The 22,676-nt window shown below is 42.5% G+C and overlaps 1 protein-coding gene across 5 annotated transcripts in view; it reads left to right on the forward strand.

Moving 5' to 3' along the window:
- LOC123769825 (glycine receptor subunit alpha-2) overlaps positions 1-22,676 on the forward strand; it is a 103,156-nt gene that overhangs the window by 20,653 nt on the left and 59,827 nt on the right. For 3 of the 5 annotated variants that reach the window (XM_069301313.1, XM_045761144.2, XM_069301314.1), the window contains exon 2: positions 1,157-1,526. The exons of 1 other annotated variant lie outside the window; for it this stretch is intronic. In XM_069301313.1, the coding sequence (XP_069157414.1) occupies positions 1,354-1,526 (173 nt within the window). In that variant the 5' untranslated portion in view covers positions 1,157-1,353. Of the gene's footprint in view, positions 1-1,156; positions 1,527-7,348; positions 7,446-22,676 lie in introns of those variants that run through there. One more of the 5 variants, XM_069301315.1, reaches the window with a different exon arrangement.

Consider the following 22,676-nt stretch of genomic DNA (forward strand, 5'->3'; position numbering starts at 1 on the left):
CACCTCTTTCACTGTCCACTCACCTCCACCTCTTTCACTGTCCAATCACCTCCACCTCTTTCACTGTCCAATCACCACCCACCTTCACCACTTTCACTGTCCAATCACCACCCACCTCCACCACTTTCACTGTCCAATCACCACCCACCTCCACCACTTTCACTGTCCAATCACCACCCACCTCCACCACTTTCACTGTCCAATCACCACCCACTTTCGCCTGTTTCACTGTGACCTATTTCACTGCCCACTCACCTGCCAACCACCCAAGCAAGTCTCCACATTAAACATTTATATTCTTAACATAAAAACTCAAAGAACAAAAACCCAACAATTTTTAGTCAGCTTAGACATAACACCTTTAGACTTTTACCACAATAGCCAAAATAATCAGTTAAGCTTTCCCAAAACGCAAGTTTAGTTTTCCATTCTATTATAATATTATATTATGTATATATGTATATGTATATATATATATATATATATATATATATATATATATATATATATATATATATATATATATATATATACATATACCTCATGGAGAATAGTTTTAGGGTAATATCGAAGCACTGAGCTGTCTATATATAGGATGTGTGTTTGTCTGTCCGAGGCAGGAGGCAACGTGCGAGGTATGTGAATGTGATAGGCCATGTTTGGGGGGGGGGGGGGTCGCTCCAAGTGCCATGTTTCTGAAAAGTACGGCATCTTAAGTGTCCCACTTTCCCCCTGCAGAGGCCAGACGCTTGGGGCAAATGCATCTCGTGCATCTTTGCATACATCAAACATAGGTATGGGAGGTTCCAGTTCGAGGCTTTAAATTTGGAGCCGCCCCCCCCCCCTATTTCGGAGCCTCGAACTAGGGGCTGCAAAAGCGAGGGCCCATCGCTGTATACCGACCAGACTATAAAGGCTCAATTATAAGGATCCGATTATGGTAATGAATGGCGTGTTATTACCCAGGCTGTTCTGGTTCTCGGTTGATATGACAGGGGTGAAGGAGACCTAAACCTGTAGATACCTTAGTAGTTAGTGGTGGTGGGAAGGCTCAGTCTCGCTTGCCTGTCAGTTAGGTACCTCATTATTGTCAACACCCAGAGCCATATACTCTCTTTATCTGAGTATTTATTTTGTTTAATGTACATGCCAGCAGGCTTTGAGGTAAAATAAAGGAATTAGAAACAATGCCAGTGTGAACATTATTGAACCAAAGACACAATGTTCGTTCTATTAGTGACCTTTAAACCTGCCACGAGTGTATTGTGGTGATCCACATGACCTGAAACAACGCCCCAGACATACGTAAGAGAGAGAGAGAGAGAGAAGGCGCTCACCCACCCACCTACTGTCATGACCAAGGAGCCTTCAGGCCGTCATAAGCCCTCCTCCACACGCAAGCATCGGCTCAGTGAGGAACACAAGATGCAAATGAGCCGTTTGGTGACAGTTGGGTGCCAAAGTGGAGGGTGCCTAACGAGGGCACTCCTTCTGCTAGTCAGCTTCCTAGCTACCTTTACTGTAGGGTAAGTGCCAGCTTAGTGATCTAGGGTAAGTGCAGGGATCAGCCTTCACGTCATTAAGCTTAGTAAAAAAAACAGTTAATATGTTTGCCATTCCAGTCACCGGTGAATCAACAACGAATCAGAAGTGAATCAGGAATGTATCAACATGTGTTAGAAGTGAATCAACAATGAATCTGGAAAAAACAATGAAACTGAATAATATGAATTAGTGTTATCAAAAATGAGTCAACAGAGATTCATTGAATCAACAGTGAATCAGTGGAATGCACAGTGAATCGGGGGATAAACTGTGAATCAGTGAGTAAACAGTGAATCCATCCCTTTCACTCGTTTAATGCATTCAAATAAAAAAAAAACGTTTAATCAAGGGTGAATAAGGGAATAAACAGGGAACACATTCAATCCGCGAATCAACAGTGAATCAGGAAATCAAGAGTGAACCACACATCAATAACAAGCGAATCAGGGAACGAACATGGAATAAGTGAATTAGCAGTGAATTGGGAAATTCAACTTTGACTCCACAGTGAATTAGCAGTAAATCAGTGAATCGGTGAATCAGCAGTGAATCAGAAAATCAACTGAGAATCAGTGAACCAGAGAATATTCAGTGAATCGGCAAATCAAAACCAACAAGTGAATCAACTTTTATCTGATAGATATATTGGTGGCACTTGCACAGTGCCTCTTGCTTGAGCGGCAGCATACCTGGATCTGGCACTCAAGTGGCACTTCTTCCTTATTGATTTACAAATTATCTACTTTACTTGAGTCACCGATTCACTGTTGTTTAACTGATTCTCTTGTTAAACGACAGATTCACTGTTTAATTGATTCTCTGTTAATTGATTCACTGTTGTTTCACAGATTCACTGTTGAACCGCTTATTGACTTCTCAACTCACCATTTCAATGGTGAGTTCATTGTTGATTCACTATTAATTCACTGATTCACTGTAGATTCTCTGTTGATTTACATTTAATTTACTGACATTGCTAATTAACTGATTCACTGTTAATTTACCGTTTCACGGAGAGTTCACTGATACACTGTTGGTTTATTGATTCACTTTTGAATCACTTGATTTACAGATTCACTGTTGCAATATTGATTCACTGATTCATTGTAATTCATTAAACTACTGTTAAGTAAAATTCACTGTTTCACTGATTTACTATTAACTAATTCACCGTTAATTAACCGATTCACTGTTAACGATTCATTATTAATTCAATGCTTCACTGTTAATTTACAGATTCACTACAATAAACGTGTACAGTGAACTTTTACACCGTATTAATATTTCCATTCAAAATCAAATTCAAAAACTTTGTTCAGAAATGTTAAAACATTTATAACTGCAGATCATTATTTGTGTTAGAGAAGAAGTGCTTTATATCATTGTAATATGTGATTATCATAGCTTAGATTTAGAAGCTTTGTGTACTGAATAATCTAGATTTAGAAGCTTTGTGTACTGAATAATCTAGATTTAGAAGCTTTGTGTACTGAATAATCTAGATTTAGAAGCTTTGTGTACTGAATAATCTAGATTTAGAAGCTTTACGTAGTACATAATCTAGATTTAGAAGTTTTATGTACTGCTTAATCTAAATTTAGATTTAGAAGGCTTGACAAATACTTACAATTGTGGCTGTTTTTTTTTTCTTTTTACAAATTTTAGGAGCGTTTAAAACACCGTTAAAATTAATTATGAATATAAAAGTTTAATCTATTCGTAGGTGTATTGTTTCCAGTGGTATTGTAACACGTCTAACTGGCCCAGATGTTTATTATTGTGGCTCCTTGTAAACAGGTCTACTGTATTGCTTTGTTAAAAGTACCATTTGATAATTATCTCGTTAGTTTCTTCGTCAATGCTAAGATAGTTTCATTAAACCGGCATCCACTGTATCGCTCCAAACCATTGCTCTAATACGAGTCAGTATCCACCTAGTTTCATTAAACCAACGTTCACTGTGATGCACCAAGCCAGTGCTATTATCCGAGTCAACCTCCCCCTAGTTTTGCTAAACCAGGAACCACAGCGGCGCTAATTTCATTGGCAAACACTTTTAACTGTTTTGTGTTCAACGAGCTTGATGGAACGCACTGTTTAACGGCTCCATCTCTTTCACTCTTTAATCACTTGTTTTTATTAATTATCGTTTAATTATTTTTAATTTCGTCTTCTTTTCCCTAATTATCCCTCAGTTATGTTCAGTTTCGCTTAATTTTCACGAATTTTCGTTTAATTACGTTTGATTTTATATCGTTTTTACTAATTATCGTTCAAATAACGTTTAATTTCATGCCGTTCATACGAAATATCGTTACAATTACTTTAAGTTTCGTCTCGTTTTCACGAATTCTTAGGCCGATGTAAATTTAAAGTTTTTAAATTTTGCCCCGAGGAGTAGATGAGTAGACTATTAGTCTACTTTCACCTGATAAATTTTACTCTCATCTACTCAACGTCTCCGTTAAGATCTACTCTGAACTTGGGTTTCTGTTCAATGTACGAAACATTGACATTTTTGGATCACATATTTTGCACATTCATACTCGCTGTATGAACTATCGTGTGTATGTGTATGTCCAACCACCCCACCCAAACAACCACACCCATACAACACCTCCCACATTCACATGCCCCCCTCCCCCCTCTCCCCCCCCCCACACGCATCCACAACACCCCCTCCCCCTGTCCCACCCCCCCCCATCCACAAACCATTTATAAATCCTACCTACGCCGTTGTGTCCTTGACCTCAATATCTTCACAAATTCTAACATATAGCTTTTGCGGCCCAAAAGGCTATAAAATGGCTTTACCTTTTTTGTTTTGTTTACTAAATCTTTTCCACAGTGAAGGCCATAAAAATGATTTATCAGAGGTATCCCACATTGATACATTACCAGTGGGTTCCATGAAAGGCTGTATTCACCAGTGGGTTCCATGAATGGCTGTATTCACCAGTGGGTTCCATGAATGACTATTCACCAGTGGGTTCCATGAATGGCTGTATTCACCAGTGGGTTCCATGAATGGCTGTATTCACCAGTGGGTTCCATGAATAGCTGTATTCACCAGTGGGTTCCATGAATGACAGCATTCATCAGTGGGTTCCATGAATGACAGCATTCATCAGTGGGTTCCATGAATGACAGCATTCATCAGTGGGTTCCATGAATGACAGCATTCATCAGTGGGTTCCATGAATGACAGCATTCATCAGTGGGTTCCATGAATGACAGCATTCACCAGTGGGTTCCATGAATGACAGCATTCATCAGTGGGTTCCATGAATGACAGCATTCATCAGTGGGTTCCATGAATGACAGCATTCACCAGTGGGTTCCATGAATGACAGCATTCATCAGTGGGTTCCATGAATGACTATTCGCCAGCGGGTCCCCATAGAAGTCGTCCATACAAGGCAGCACCTGTTGGTCCACAGGAGGAAAATCGCCAATATTATTGTGTTTTAATTTCGAGCAATTCGCTTCCTTTTTGAAGGAATTTGTCAACTCCGTACCAGATGTGACGCATTTGGTGCGAAGACGAGATGCATGAGAATAATGAGGTACACAGAGTATTCGTGAGTACCTTAAACACCCGCCAGGTGTGTACCACTTAGCCTGATGAAACCCGCCGACTGGTAGGAACCGGTTGGGCCGGGGGGGGGGGGGGGGATAGTGGGGGTTGTATGCATTACTGAGTTCTAAAACCAGTTGTCTGAAGGTGACCGGAAATCTATGTGATCATCTTGAGGAATATATTTAGTTTGTGAGGTATTAATCTCTCTCTCTCTCTCTCTCTCTCTCTCTCTCTTTCTCTCTCTCTCTCTCTCTCTCTCTCTCTCTCTCTCTCTCTCTCTCTCTCTCTCTCTCTCTCTCTCTCTCTCTCTCTCTCTCTCTCTCTCTCTCTCTCTCTATATATATATATATATATATATATATATATATATATATATATATATATATATATATATATTATATATATAAAAGGGGTACCACCTCTGGTGCAAGTGTAGGGACCCATAGCCTCGGAGAAGAAAATAAAGAGTACTCAGAGAAGACCTTGTGGATCCTCAATGAAAATATATATATATATATATATATATATATATATATATATATATATATATATATATATATATATATATATATATATATATATATATATATATTATTTATTTAGTTATTTATATATTTATAATTGAATTTGATATGCTGTAATTATCTCATTCAGAATTAAATGACAATAGGAACACCTGGCCCGCTAGTACCATAATAACTGTTGGAAATGTTGCAGTGAAGCAAATGGCTTTTATTGCAGTTTTCCCGTATTTTTTGACAGAGATGTTTTTAATGGCGAAAATATTGTATAGTTAAGTTTGACCTTAGGAAGGTATAGGGGTGTGCCTAACGTGCCTTGTGGTGGCTCCGTGGATCAATGCCCCCCAGAGGTACGGTCTCTGATCAGGCTGCTTGGTTGGTTAGGTTAGGTTGACCCTGAACATCATGACCACCGATAGATTTATGCATCATGACAACCGGTTGACCTTAACCGGCTGACCTTACCACCAAGGCCTATATTTAGTGCAGCGACAAAATTCTTGCCTGTTTTTTTAGGGCTGTCAATTATGGACGAGGTAAACATGGACCAAGTTGACTGTTGGTGCTGGCAAGAGGAACGGTATTGAGTTTCGTTCTCTAGAGGTTTTCTAAGTGCACTCTTTGATCTTGGAAGTTTGTTAAGTGTGCGTTGCTCAGGTCGCCTGTGCAGGCCGTTCTCGTGATTTACCACTGCGTACAAATTACAACTGTTTTGTCTGACAAGAAACGTAAAAAATGCAATTGTTTTGCCTAACCAGAAACGTACGAACCCAGGCAACCCACCTAACCTGTCACGGACGATGTATAGAAAACGTCAATATTTCGGTACTTTAATTGTTTTAATAATACGTCATATTTGTAGCGGATTGGTCGATTCCGTTAAAAATACGACGTACTGAGTGATGACCGAGCTTGTATACTCGGTCCGGTGCACTTCCCAGCTCGTAAACTCTACTTAATACTAAGTCACCATGAACGAGATGCAACCTACAAGTGAAGACGTAAGGTGTACAGGTGTCGTAAGTGGATACTTAAGATGTACAAGATAAACCCCAGCTCAGGTGCGCAGAAACTCATCAAGTGGAACAGCCGCGCAGTTCCCTGGATCACCACCATTTGTTATCACCAAACACAAACATGTTTGAAATTGGAAAATAAATAAATGTTTGAATGCTTGAACAATTGAGGAAGTAAATGATATACACTTGTGGTTAAGTCTTTAGTTCACTAAAGTTTTATGTTCAATTTGGTAATGGAATTCTCTCGTTGGAGAGAGAGATTTCCGAGGCTTTTACATTCACAGTTATTTTTAGAATTGCAAGTAGTTGGTTTCACAATTGCAGTGTTGCAATCAGTGCATCTACTCTCTCGGCGTGCGCCTAAACACTTGCACTGGTCGTTGTTTCAGTGATGGCCTTACTGCTGGCAGGGTCGGTGTTCCATCCTGGACCAAACACACAAGAAAATCCACTTGAGTATTTTCTCCTGCCACTTCTACCTTTATTTTTAAATGGTTAAGAATTAAGAAAATTAGCTAAATTTATATATTAAAAGTTCACAAATAAAACTTAGACCTATAACAACATGCTTCGAAAAGACGAAAATGCGTGAATTGAGTCGAGGACCTAAAGTTCAATTCAGGTCTTCATTTGACGATGTGAATTGATTCCAAGTTGTTAAGGCCCATTCTACACCAATTTGAAGTCAGTATGGTTCATGTGTGTGTGGGTGAGAGGCTGTAGCCACAACTTCTCCGTGGTCACGTGTTGTAGACGACACAGCTTTACTGCACGTACCAGGTAACACAGATACACATATTTTATATTTATTTATTTATACAAGAGTTCTTTCAGTTCTGTAAAGCCACTAGCACGCGCAGCGTTTCGGACAAGGCCTTAATCCTATGTTCCCCCGGAATACGACCCGCCAAATCGTTTAACAACCAGGTACCCATTTTACTGTTGGGTAAACAGAGACTACAGTTAAGGATTGACGCCCAGTAAATCCTCCCCGGCCAGGATACGAACCCAGACCAAAGCGCTTGCGAAACGCACGGCGAGCGTGTTACCATTACGCCACGGGGACTCTGAAATTTAGTTTTAATTAGTTTATCGAACACAGCAAATTTAGCTATTTAAAATGGTAAACACAGCCCGTCTTCATAAACAATGGCCAAACGCTCGTTAAACCTGCCGTTAAACATTTTACGCACGACTCACAACTGATGACGTTCGAACATTTCTCGAAGAGTGCTTCGCTGACGCCCTCTGTTCGAATCCCTCCTCTCTAAAGGCCTCGCCCACGCACTACCAACCCCTCCTCATCAACCAAGGCAAACTACTCGTTAATCCAGCCACCAAAACCCCTGTTTATGAATGAAAAAGCACTTTATAACACGATACACAACTGATGATGTTCGAATAATGCTACGCTGACGACCTCTGTTCGAATGGCGACCCTATAAATGCCTCACCCACGTACTACAAATACAAATAATCGCCAACAGAACCTAAACACCCAACTAGACCAACACCTAACTATACATAGAACTTTAATATATAATAATATTATTAACATGTAAAATACAAACCGATCTTTAATACAAAAATGGTAAAATTTATAAATGCGTTTTAGTGGACAGCCGCTGCTTTAACGAGCCTGACCTGAGGTTTTAGTGGACAGCCGCGACTTTAACGAGCCTGACCTGAGGTTTTAGTGGACAGCCGCTGCTTTAACGAGCCTGACCTGAGGTTGATCAATACAAATAATTGTCAACTGAACCTTAACATCTAACCTAACCTAATATAGGCCTAGCTATGCACTAAAATAAAAAAAATAATAAGAAAATACCGATTTTAAAGGTAGATTTTTTTATATCTTCAAAGAACATAGCCTGAAAATAGGATGTAGTGGACACCAGCGAGTGATAAATATGTGGACACCAGCGAGTGATAGGTATGTGGACACCAGCGAGTGATAGGTATGTGGACACCAGCGAGTGATAGGTATGTGGACACCAGCGAGTGATAGGTATGTGGACACCAGGGAATGAATTCGCGGTTAGACGACAAGTCCTTTGGGATCACTTTGTCTCCTGTGATCACTTCATTGGGCTAAGCCTCCCTCCACCTTTGGCCACCCATTACCCCTATTATCCTAGTCCCTCCGCCTTTCCTATGCTCCCTACCCACAATGTCCTGCTTTTAATACCCCTCGTACCGTTCACACCGCTCTTCCCCCCCCCCCTCCTAGCTCTCCTAGCTCCCTTAGCTCTCTTCACCCCCTTTACCCCTCCCCCCCCATTCGTCACTCCCAGCTTACTTGCTCTCTTGAATATATTTACGTGTATTTACTATTTGTCTACAGAATCGAGCTATTACCTCTTGGACCCCGCCTTTCTAACCAATCTATTTCCCCTATAATATCCACTACATATATTAATATCTAACACACACACATACCCAGGAAGCAGCCCGTAGCAGCTGTCTAACACCCAGGTAACTATTTACTGCTAGGTGAACAGGTGCATCAGGGTGAAAGAAACTGCCCATTTGTTTCCGCCTCCGCCGGAAATCGAACCCTGGCCATTAGGACTACGATCACCAGGCGCTATCCACTCAGTTGCGAGGCCCGCACACACCTGTGTGTCTACTCACTTAGCTTTGCTTGCGGGGGTTGAGCTCTGGCTCTTTGGTCCCGCCTCTAAACCGTCAATCTACTGGTGTATAGATTCCTGAGCTTCTCGAGCTCTATCATATCCGTGTTAAATAATCCATCCTTGTCTACCTTGTCAATTTCCCTGAGAATTTTGTGTGTGGTGATCATGTCTCCCCGAGCTTCGTGAGGTACAGTTCACGTATCCTTTCTTCATAACTCATGCCTATTAGTTCTGGGACTAACCTAGTGGCATACCTCTGAACTTTTTCCAGCTTCATCTTGCGCTTGACAAGATACGGGCTCCACGCTGGGGCCTCCATGTGTGTGTGTGTGTGTGTGAAGAGACTTTCATTCCCAAGTCGTACTTGGAAGCCTTTCAATCCACTTAATACTGTTTAAAGTGCTGTATAAACACACAACACGCTTGTAGGTAGTGGAGTTCAACCGCTCACATCTCTCCGCAATCATGGTGGCTTTGTGTACATTCATTAAACAGTTTGTGAGCTCCCGAGCAGCACTATACCAGTTTGTTTATAACAATAATAGCCTTGGGTTGTGAAGTCTCCAAGCTCCTAAACCGTTTAATAAATGCAAACCTAGCCGTCGTGATCGTTGAAAGATGTACAGGTTTCGTAAGTGGACACGTAAATGCTTGATGAAGCCTGACCGTGGACAATAACATACGAGACAGCTGTGTATAGCCCCGGATCTCCTCTTGCAACAATTGCAAATCTTTTGCATGCATGGAGCAGAACCGTCTGTCAACACCTAAATGATTTATGCAACACTCGATCGACAGTGGCCTTTGAATATTGCAACACTTCCTCTTGTTTCCCCTACGATGTCGTAAAGCCAGTATATTCATTTGCAGAATCTGCCGACATTGGGATACATGCACTTGTATACACAGGGATATATGTACTTGTGTGAGTTAGGGATATATATATGTACTAGTTTACATAGGGATATATGCATTTTTGAGCATAGAGATATATGCACTAATATACATAGGAATATATGCACTAATATACGTAGGAATATATGCACTAATATACGTAGGAATATATGCAATCGTGTACATAGGAATACATGCACTAGTATACATAGGGCTATATGTACTAATATACATAGGAATACATAGGGTTATATGCAAGAGAGCATGAATCTACAAGTAATATGTATATCAGAAAACTGGGTCAGTGTTCGATGCTCGATGGTCCAAATGGGTGGGCAGCATTTCTTGCACTATCTTCATATCCCAGCTCCTTGTCCTCATATCCCAGCTCCTTGTCCTCATATCCCAGCTCCTTGTCCTCATATCCCAGCTCCTTGTCCTCATATCCCAGCTCCTTGTCCTCATATCCCAGCTCCTTGTCCCCATATCCCAGCTCCTTGTCCCCATATCCTAGCTCCTTGTCCTCATATCCCAGCTCCTTGTCCTCATATCCCAGCTCCTTGTCCTTATATCCCAGCTCCTTGTCCTCATATCCCAGCTCCTTGTCCCCATATCCCAGCTCCTTGTCCTCATATCCCAGCTCCTTGTCCTCATATCCCAGCTCCTTGTCCCCATATCCCAGCTCCTTGTCCCCATATCCCAGCTCCTTGTCCTCATATCCCAGCTCCTTGTCCTCATATCCCAGCACCTTGTCCTCATATCCCGGCTCCTGGTCCCCATATCCCAGCTCCTTGTCCCCATATCCCAGTTCCTTGTCCTCATATCCCAGCTCCTTGTCCTCATATCCCAGCTTATTGTCCTCATATCCCAGCTCCTTGTCCTCATATCCCAGCTTATTGTCCTCATATCCCAGCTCCTTGTCCTCATTTCCTTTCTATATTTTATATAATCATGCTGCTTTACTGATCTCATAATAACCTTATCTTTATGCTCATAATTACCTTACCTTTTTCCTTATAATTAACTTTACCATAGGAGGATAAAGTATTTGTCCTCGTCATTTGGTGATGCATTGTTTCTCATAATTTGCCACCTTGCACCTCATAAAAGCAGTTGTCTGACATCCTGACGAGTGACAACCTGCCAGTCAAAATACAATGCATATTTAATTACGTCAAGATCAAATTAATGAGTAGTTACAAATATGCCTCATATAGCACGGAGAATGTGTTGATGCCTTCTATTCTTTTCTCCGAGGCTATGGGTCCTGGTAATATTAGTAACGGTGGTAACTCTTTGTCTCTCTCTCTCTCTCTCTCTCTCTCTCTCTCTCTCTCTCTCTCTCTCTCTCTCTCTCTCTCTCTCTCTCTCTCTCTCTCTCTCCCCGACTCGTTCGTAATATCGAGGCGTTTTTCTCACTACCTCGGTTCCTAAGACTGAAAAATGTTTTTGGAGTGATGTCCTTTATTGTGACGTATGGCCGCGGGAGTCGTTTAAGCTCACACAGCGGCCTGACCAATCACACACGCTCTCTTAAGTCATGCCCGAACGGCTCTTGTCGTGTGTCTCGCGGCAGCCCACCGACGACGGTTCAATCCCATTGTATTGCCTTAATATGTCTTTTGTTCTAATATTCCCAGGGAATTTGGAGTGAATAGACAAACTTGAGACCTTCAGTGCGCATGGACACTGCGTCAGAATAGACAAACTTGAGACCTTCAGTGCGCGTGGACACTGCGTCAGAATAGACAAACTTGAGACCTTCAGTGCGCGTGGACACTGCGTCAGAATAGACAAACTTGAGACCTTCAGTGCGCATGGACACTGCGTCAGAATAGACAAACTTGAGACCTTCAGTGCGCATGGACACTGCGTCAGAATAGACAAACTTGAGACCTTCAGTGCGCATGGACACTGCGTCAGAATAGACAAACTTGAGACCTTCAGTGCGCATGGACACTGCGTCAGAATAGACAAACTTGAGACCTTCAGTGCGCATGGACACTGCGTCAGAAATAGACAAACTTGAGACCTTCAGTGCGCATGGACACTGCGTCAGAATAGACAAACTTGAGACCTTCAGTGCGCGTGGACACTGCGTCAGAATAGACAAACTTGAGACCTTCAGTGCGCGTGGACACTGCGTCAGAATAGACAAACTTGAGACCTTCAGTGCGCGTGGACACTGCGTCAGAATAGACAAACTTGAGACCTTCAGTGCGCATGGACACTGCGTCAGAATAGACAAACTTGAGACCTTCAGTGCGCGTGGACACTGCGTCAGAATAGACAAACTTGAGACCTTCAGTGCGCATGGACACTGCGTCAGAAATAGACAAACTTGAGACCTTCAGTGCGCATGGACACTGCGTCAGAATAGACAAACTTGAGACCTTCAGTGCGCGTGGACACTGCGTCAGAATAGACAAACTTGAGACCTTCAGTGCGCATGGACACTGCGTCAGAATAGACAAACTTGAGACCTTCAGTGCGCGTGGACACTGCGTCAGAATAGACAAACTTGAGACCTTCAGTGCGCGTGGACACTGCGTCAGAATAGACAAACTTGAGACCTTCAGTGCGCGTGGACACTGCGTCAGAATAGACAAACTTGAGACCTTCAGTGCGCGTGGACACTGCGTCAGAATAGACAAACTTGAGACCTTCAGTGCGCGTGGACACTGCGTCAGAATAGACAAACTTGAGACCTTCAGTGCGCATGGACACTGCTTCAGAATAGACAAACTTGAGACCTTCAGTGCGCGTGGACACTGCGTCAGAAATAGACAAACTTGAGACCTTCAGTGCGCGTGGACACTGCGTCAGAAATAGACAAACTTGAGACCTTCAGTGCGCATGGACACTGCGTCAGAAATAGACAAACTTGAGACCTTCAGTGCGCATGGACACTGCGTCAGAAATAGACAAACTTGAGACCTTCAGTGCGGATGGACACTGCGTCAGAATAGACAAACTTGAGACCTTCAGTGCGCGTGGACACTGCGTCAGAATAGACAAACTTGAGACCTTCAGTGCGCATGGACACTGCGTCAGAATAGACAAACTTGAGACCTTCAGTGCGCATGGACACTGCGTCAGAATAGACAAACTTGAGACCTTCAGTGCGCATGGACACTGCGTCAGAATAGACAAACTTGAGACCTTCAGTGCGCGTGGACACTGCGTCAGAATAGACAAACTTGAGACCTTCAGTGCGCATGGACACTGCGTCAGAAATAGACAAACTTGAGACCTTCAGTGCGCATGGACACTGCGTCAGAAATAGACAAACTTGAGACCTTCAGTGCGCGTGGACACTGCGTCAGAATAGACAAACTTGAGACCTTCAGTGCGCGTGGACACTGCGTCAGAATAGACAAACTTGAGACCTTCAGTGCGCATGGACACTGCGTCAGAAATAGACAAACTTGAGACCTTCAGTGCGCATGGACACTGCGTCAGAATAGACAAACTTGAGACCTTCAGTGCGCATGGACACTGCGTCAGAATAGACAAACTTGAGACCTTCAGTGCGCATGGACACTGCGTCAGAATAGACAAACTTGAGACCTTCAGTGCGCATGGACACTGCGTCAGAATAGACAAACTTGAGACCTTCAGTGCGCGTGGACACTGCGTCAGAATAGACAAACTTGAGACCTTCAGTGCGCATGGACACTGCGTCAGAATAGACAAACTTGAGACCTTCAGTGCGCATGGACACTGCGTCAGAAATAGACGAACTTGAGACCTTCTGACTGCGTCAGAAATCCTCGGATAAAAAGTTTTGTTCCCTGATTTTCTTATTTGATTTAAGCTTCGGAGTTTGTTAAGTAACTTAAAGATACATGAACGAACTTGTCCGCTCACTTAATGCACCAAAATTTCAATGCTATCGACCATTGTGTCAGAATTCCTGTGTTCTAATTTGAAACTATAGCACCCAATATAGACGCTTTCTGGTACTATAAGAATTTGCTTCTCACGACAGACAAGCAAATTTAAGAATTATTAAAGCTTAAAAATTAAAATTAATAAAGATTTAATATAATTAAATCGTAATTATTTAAGAATAATTAAATCTAGTCTTTATTTCCTGTGCTGATCTCTGCAAGGGACTATAGTTCATGGATTCCCAGCTACAATGTTTGGTTTGATTTATGAAGATCTGTCGTAGGGAACTACCACAATGAACATGTTAAATTTGTTCACTAAAAGCACACTGCAATAGGGGAAAAATAGGCTATGCAATGGGATCGAACCCGCGTATCTGGGCTTCCCAGACTAGATAAAAGCAAGATACGACTTAATTACGAACAAATGAAGGAAGGAGAGAGACACACACACACACACACACACACACACACACACACACACACACACACACACACACACACACACACACACACACACACACACACACACACAGATAAAAAGAGTAACAGGCACAGAGCCAGAGAACCTGTGCATTTGTTTAAATAATGCAATATAATAATTTGTTGGCCCAAATAAGTTCATTTATACATGTATTGCAAGGTGCCGTCTTATACGTATACGAATTTTTGGATTTGTGGGACTGTTTTATTTTATTTTAAATTTAACATATTGCTTAAAGTAGTAGTTCTTAACGGGGGGGGGGAGAGAAAGGGGAGGAGTAACCATACCCCCAATTAATATGGGTATGGGCCTCGGTCTTTAATCACTTGGATAACAAAAAAAGCTGTTTGATTAGAATTAATTATCTCCGCCAGTAACTGTTGATTAATTGAGTGTTAAATGACTGGACAAACCAGAAAGAGGGGAACAAAAGTCTCGCTGTTTAATGATATCTTTTGCGCACTTTAGATCTGCTGCCGTTTTTCTAGAAATAAATATGATAACGTTCTTGGGATTTTGTCAGCGGTTGTGTTCCTAGCTATCCTCATGTCAGAGCGGTTGTGTTCCCAGCTATCCTCATGTCAGAGCGGTTGTGTTCCAAGCTATCCTCATGTCAGAGCGGTTGTGTTCCCAGCTATCCTCATGTCAGAGCTAGGGATATAATATAATAGGAGTAGAATATATCAACATTGGGTGTTTGTAATCTTACGCGGTTAAGATAACATTGGGTGTTTGTAATCTTACGCAGTTAAGATAACATCGGGTGTCGGTAATCTTACGCGGTTAAGATAACATCAGATGTTGGTAATCTTACGCGGTTAACATCGGATGTCGGTAATCTTACGAGGTTAAGATAACATTGAGTGTTTGTAATCTTACAAGGCCATGATAACATCGCTTAAAACAATTTGTGGATAAATTTTTTTAATACGAAACGTTAACTCTTCAAAATTTGAGCCAATGTTGTATACTTAATTATACAGGACAAATATATACACTGAAGTATATTTACTGTGCACACATAGGTTGCAAATATGTGTGTTTATGTATGGCAAACTCCTAAGGGGTATGTGAACTAGTGTGTCAGGCAACTGATGGGGCCCAATAGCAGAAGCTCAACCCAAACAATCTCATCTAAGAGTTTGCCTATATAAAAGAGAATGTCTCTGTTCGCTAGTCCGAAGTTAAGGGGCCAGACGGCTACAGTTATAGTTTCTGGCAACTTTGTATGGTGGATTGTGATTGTATGTGGAGTGTCATAGGAAGGGGGGGGGGGGTGTCAAGGATCGATCCCCCAGTCCCACACTTTTAATGTAGCGAAAGCAGAGATTCCTATGAACTGTGAAATGTGGGTTTGAATGTCCATAGAGTGTTGCAACCTTGTGACTAATAAAACTCATGTCCCTATAGCTTTCAAGGTCAACAACCAGAACATTGAAACGTGTGGGCAGCACAAATACCTTGGAGTTGGTATTAACAGTGACATTGTAAATGATCTACACCGTAGGTTAAAAGAAAGACTAAAACCATTGAGAACACTTACTGGTAAGAATATTGGTATCAATATTAAATATGCTAGACTATTCTATATGATGTTTGTTAGATCTCTCGTTGATTATAATGCTCTGCACTTAATTAATTTCCCCTCCTCTGTGTTGGACAAACTTGAAGTAATACAGAACGAGGCCATGAGGATAATTCTTGGTGCCCCAAGATGCACAAGAATCATCAACATGAGGGAAGAACTGAAGTTTCCAACCATACTAGAGAGAATAATGCAAGTTAACACTACCTTCTGTCTTAAAGTCATGAGAGATCCTACATCTCCTACATTGCTCAGAGACAAATTATTTAGTGCTGTTAACACCCTTTTGACTGGTGCCGACATACCAACTCACTCCTTTTATGATAATTGGCTGAGAAATAATGCTTACAATCTCATTAAACTTAACATTCCTTTTAAGTGCAATCTACCAGTCTCTGATATTCCTCTTTATCTGTACCCCACCATTCAAGTATCATACACACCTGTCACCAAGAAAGATAATGAGAATCTTGCTCTACTCAAAGCTGTCACTCTTGAAACAATTGCCTCCTCCATCGAGAGTCTAAGATCTCACGAGCACTGTGTCTACACCGACGGCTCAGTCCAGTCTTCTACTGGACGGACTGCAGCGGCATGTAGGTTCTATAGAAATAATATTTGCACAAAGTCTGTCAGTGTCAGGCTAAACAACTGGCTGACCTCCACACAAGCAGAACTAGCAGCATTACATTTAGCAACCAGCACATTAAAAAATATTGGAGGAGGAATAATATTCTGCGATTCAAAGTCTGCTCTTCAAGCAATCGAAAACTTCTCTTGGAAGATCGACAGCAAGAACCTCATACTCCCAATTATAAATGACCTAATTGATGCACAGAGTAAAGGGTCTCGAATTTCCTTTGTATGGATACCTTCACACATAAATATAACCCATCATAATGAGACAGACATTGCAGCCAAATTAGCGTGTAACAAGTTTGAAGTTGAATTAGATCTAGGTATCCCTATCTCTGCTGTCAAAACTGTATTGGTCCAAACATTCAGATCTGATAGGAAAGAACTTACTGACTCCCAACGACCTGAAAGTACTAGTATAAAAAGCTATGATTTGTTCAGATCTGAAACCTACATCTATGGACAGCACAAAACGTCCACTAGACTGTGCGACACAGTGGTTGCAAGGATCAGGTTGGGTTACCGTTACCTGTGGCAGGTGGCTGCAGGTGACGGGTCTCCCAATCCTGAGCACTCCAGTTGCAAACTCTGTGAGCAGGAACTACGGCATGATCTCCCGCACTACATCACTGAATGCCCAATTATTAGACCTTTCAGACCAGTTGGCATGAGGTACCTGGAGCTTTGCAATTACTTTATTCACTCTCGTATTCTTGAAGATATCCTCACAGTATACCCAAAATTTGCCAGTGCAGGCTATTAAACACATGACTCTGTATGACTAACCATCCTGCGAGATGGGGACTTGTATTACCACTGCTACCTTATTCAATCTTGTGTTGTTGATATCCTCAAAATGCATCCGGAGTCTGCCAGTGCAGACCGCTAATCACATGCCTCTGTATGACTAACCATCCTGTGTGATGGGGATTTTATAGCATCACCTAGTTAGTTTTTTTTGACACACTGTACTCCACTTCATATAGTCTAGGGTAGCTGCACTAATGCAGATGTACCTAATATGTTAATAAAAAAAAAAAAAAAAAATAGTACAAAGGTGGCTGCAGGTGACGGGTCTCCCAATCCTGAGCACTCCAGTTGCAAACTCTGTGAGCAGGAACTACGGCATGATCTCCCGCACTACATCACTGAATGCCCAGTTATTAGACCTTTCAGACCAGTTGGCATGAGGTACCTGGAGCTTTGCAATTACTTTATTCACTCTCGTATTCTTGAAGATATCCTCACAGTATACCCAAAATTTGCCAGTGCAGGCTATTAAACACATGGCTCTGTATGACTAACCATCCTGCGAGATGGGGACTTGTATTACCACTGCTACCTTATTCAATCTTGTGTTGTTGCTATCCTCAAAATGCATCCGGAGTCTGCCAGTGCAGACCGCTTATCACATGCCTCTGTATGACTAACCATCCTGTGTGATGGGGATTTTTTAGCATCACCTAGTTAGCTTTTTTGACACACTGTACTCCACTTCATATAGTCTAGGGTAGCTGCACTAATGCAGATGTACCTCATATCTTAATAAAAAAAAAAAATTGTACAAATAACGATGAGGATACGTTTGTTGATATATATTGAGTGTTTTGAGAGAATGGGAGATAGGAAGAATGGAAGGGAGAGAGCAAGAGAGACAGCCAGAGAGACAAATAGACGGAGACCTGAGCACTGCCGGGTAGCCTCGCTCCCTGGTACCTTTTGACTGCTAGGTGAATAGATACATTATGTTAAAAGAAACGTAACTAATCGCTTCAGTTCCGCCCCGGGATTCATTCTGTGTCCCAGGAATGAGAGCGAAAGAGGTGCTCCACTGAGCTGGTTTTGACTGACCTGTCAGTTTCAGGTGGCTGATAAGAACTATTTTAAGTTGTCCATTAAGCTGGAAAAAATGTGTACTTTTACGTTAAGGCCCATGAGTATCAGTAGGTCAGTGTACTGACCAATATTCTCCTACTGGTCTTAGCTCAAGCTTGAGTAAGCGTGTTCTCTCTTGTCACCCGCTTTGCTCATATCCTGTTTTTTTTTTACTTGGGTCCAGGATGAAGCATTACTAGAACTATAGCAACCCCGTGAAGGCGGGTCAGGTTATAATACCAGCAACACTCGCTACTCGCCCTCCTGGGGCAGGATTTATTAACGATTTGCAACCACTTACGAAACCTGTACATCTTTCCTCAATCATGGCTGCTGTATTTACATACATTAAACAGTTTACATGCTCGTAAACTCCACAACCCAAGGTTATTATTGGTATAAACAACCTCGTGGTGCTTTGGAGCTCATAAATTTAATGAATGTAAACAAAGGCGCCATGATTAAGGTAAATTGTACAGATATCGTAAATGTATGCGTAAATGCTTGATGAATACTGTTTCCGGTTGTAGTGCAACATTTCTTATGCCACATTCAGAATTATTTTTGCAATTAAACTTTTTCCCGAGTGTCCCCGTCAGTTTCGGACTCTCCGGTGGAAGAGTGGTAAAGGTTTTGTCTGCGAGACGCAATTCACAATTCTGGAAACTCTGCTTGTGTAAACATTATTCACTGGAAACTCTACTTGCGTAAACTTTATTCACTGCAAATTCTGCTCACCAGCCGTCGATAGGCATTAACCCCTTCTGACGTTGATAGGCCTTAATAGCCCCTCCAGATGGTAAATAGGCTTACAAACCAGACGTTGATAGACCTTAATAACCCACAGAATGATGATATAGGCCTTAAGCCCAAGAGTGAACCGAAATAAGCCAGTTATTAAAATCCTTCCGTTTTATTTAGCCTCTGAATATTTTGTTTCGCCAGTTCTGGAAAGTTAATTTACCTTTTTTCCTCTACTTTTTTTCCTCACTCTCAACCTTTAGTGGTGTAGTCATTAACTCTTTCTCTCTCTTTCACTTAATCACTGGCTCTTAAGTCTGTCCATTTGGTCTGGTCGTTACAGGGGAGGGCTCGTTTTTTTACAGGGTCGGCGTTCGATCCCCGATGGTACAAGTGGTTGGGCACCGTTCCTTCACTCTGTCCTCATATCCCAGCTCCTTGTCCTCATATCCCATCTCCTGCCTTCATATCCCAGCTCCTTTTCCTCGTATCCCATCTCCTTGCCTTCATATCCCAGCTCCTTGTCCTCATATCCCAGCTCCTTGTCCTCATATCCCAGCTCCTTGCCTTCATATCTCCGACTACAGTCAAATGTCTCTTGCCTCCAACCTTGAGCAGACATAAAAACTATTTTATAGATACAGATAAACAGAAAATGTGCAATCAGATCTTTTCTCAAACCTTTGTATAGTGTATTTCCGTATCCTTCCGTGACGTCAAGTGCCTCTCACTCTCCATGCCTGCTGGTGCATGACGCAGTCACCTGTAACTGCCGCAGTGACGTACCTGTGTAGGCGTGTCACTCACCCTTCGTGACAGCTATCTATCATCTGTACCCTCAGGTGAAGGGCGGACCTCACGCAAGCATCCCTATGTCGTGCCTCACCCAAACATCACTATACCTGGACCTCACCCAAACATCGCTATAACTGGACCTCACCCAAACATCGCTATACCTGGACCTCGCCCAAACATCGCTATAACTGGACCTCACCCAAACATCGCTATACCTGGACCTCGCCCAAACATCGCTATAACTGGACCTCACCCAAACATCGCTATAACTGGACCTCGCCCAAACATCGCTATAACTGGACCTCACCCAAACATCGCTATACCGGACGCCACGCAAGCATTGCTATATACTGGACCTGACGCAAACTTCGCTATTCTAACACATCATAAATCACACCAGACACAGGATACCGAATAGGAGAGGAAGTACTTCATGAAACGGACAAGGAGAAAGATCTGGGAGTTGATATCACACCAAACCTGTTTCCTGAAGTCTACATAAAAAGAATTACATCTGCGGCATACGCGAGGCTGGCTAACATCAGAACAGCCTTCAGGAACCTGTGTAAGGAATCATTCAGAACCTTGTATACCGCATATGTAAGATCAATTCTGGAGTATGCGGCCCCAGCATGGAGCCCGTACCTTGTCAAGCACAAGACTAAGCTGGAAAAAGTTCAGAGGTATGCCACTAGGCTAGTCCCAGAACTAAAAGGCATGAGTTACAAGGAAAGGCTGAGTGAAATGCACCTCACGACACTGGAAGACAGAAGACTAAGGGGAGATATGATCACCACCTACAAAATTCTCAGGAATTGACAAGGTTGATAAGGATAAACTGTTTAACACGGGTGGTACGCGAACAAGGGGACACAGGTGGAAACTGAGTACCCAAATAAGCTACAGGGACGTTAGAAAGAACTTCTTCAGTGTCAGAGTAGTTAACAGGTGGAATGCATCAAGCAGTGATGTGGTGGAGGCTGACTCCATACTCAGTTTCAAATGTAGATATGATAGAGCCAAGTAGGCTCAGGAATCTGTACACCGGTTGAATGACCGGTTGAGAAGCGGGACCAAAGAGCCAGAGCTCAACCCTCGCAAATACAACAAGGTGAGTACAACTAGGTGAATACTGGGGTTCCCACCTTCAACCTAACATCACTCTAGGTCACCCAAACTCCACCTAACACTACCTACATCACCCTGGCACCCTCTCCACCATCACACTAGCTCTGACGCCAAAATCTCACGGATTGCAAAAGGCAGACAATAGAACTCCAATTAAATTGTAACACTATGAATGGGGGGATTTCATTGAACAAAAAGTGAATTGGATTTCCGGTTTGGATCTTTCACAACCGGTTAGATTGCAGCAGATAGCCTGGTATTAATATCTTTACCTTTCCAACCGGTTCTTGTGACTACGTCAAAATTGCCTCTGTTTCCCTAACCAGAAACGTACAAAATACAACTGTTTTCTCTCTCAAGAAACTGAAGAAGTAATGAAACTTTAAATCTCACGGACAGACGCCAAAGAAGTGTAATATCGAATCTTGTATAGCACAAGTGTCAGATATGTATATGTATGAATGAATTTGGGTAGGTATAAATAGGCGCTGCCTCGTATGGACCAATAGGAGCTGCCTCGTATGGACCAATAGGAGCTGCCTCGTATGGACCAATAGGAGCTGCCTCGTATGGACCAATAGGAGCTGCCTCGTATGGACCAATAGGAGCTGCCTTGTATATGGACCAATAGGAGCTTCCTCGTATGGACCAATAAGAGCTGCCTTGTATATGGACCAATAGGAGCTTCCTCGTATGGACCAATAAGAGCTGCCTTGTATATGGACCAATAGGAGCTTCCTCGTATGGACCAATAGGAGCTGCCTTGTATATGGACCAATAGGAGCTTCCTCGTATGGACCAATAGGAGCTGCCTTGTATATGATCCAATAGGAGCTGCCTTGTATGAACCAATAGGAACTGCCTCGTATGAACCAATCGGAGCTGCTTCATATGGACCAATAGAAGCTGCCTCGTATGGACCAATGGGAGCTGCCTCGTATGGAACAATAGGAGCTGCCTCGTATGGACCAATAGGAGCTGCCTCGTATGGACCAATAGGAGCTGCCTCGTATGGACCAATAGGCTTTCCACAGTTTTCTTGAAATTGTATGTTGTTATTTTTGTCCCTTGGAGCACAATGTCATATTGAAGTCCTCTTTGTTCTTCTCAGCCCCTCTCTCATTGTCTCTCTCTCTCTCTCTCTCTCTCTCTCTCTCTCTCTCTCTCTCTCTCTCTCTCTCTCTCTCTCTCTCTCTCTCTCTCTCTCTCTCTCTCTCTCTCTCTCTCTCTCTCTCTCTCTCTCTCTCTCTCTCTCTCTCTCTCTCTCTCTCTCTCTCACTCACTCACTCACTCACACACACACACACACACACACACACACACACACACACACACACACAC

The sequence above is a fragment of the Procambarus clarkii genome, chromosome 45 (assembly GCF_040958095.1).
Source record: "Procambarus clarkii isolate CNS0578487 chromosome 45, FALCON_Pclarkii_2.0, whole genome shotgun sequence".
In the NCBI taxonomy this organism is placed as follows: Eukaryota; Metazoa; Arthropoda; class Malacostraca; order Decapoda; family Cambaridae; genus Procambarus; species Procambarus clarkii.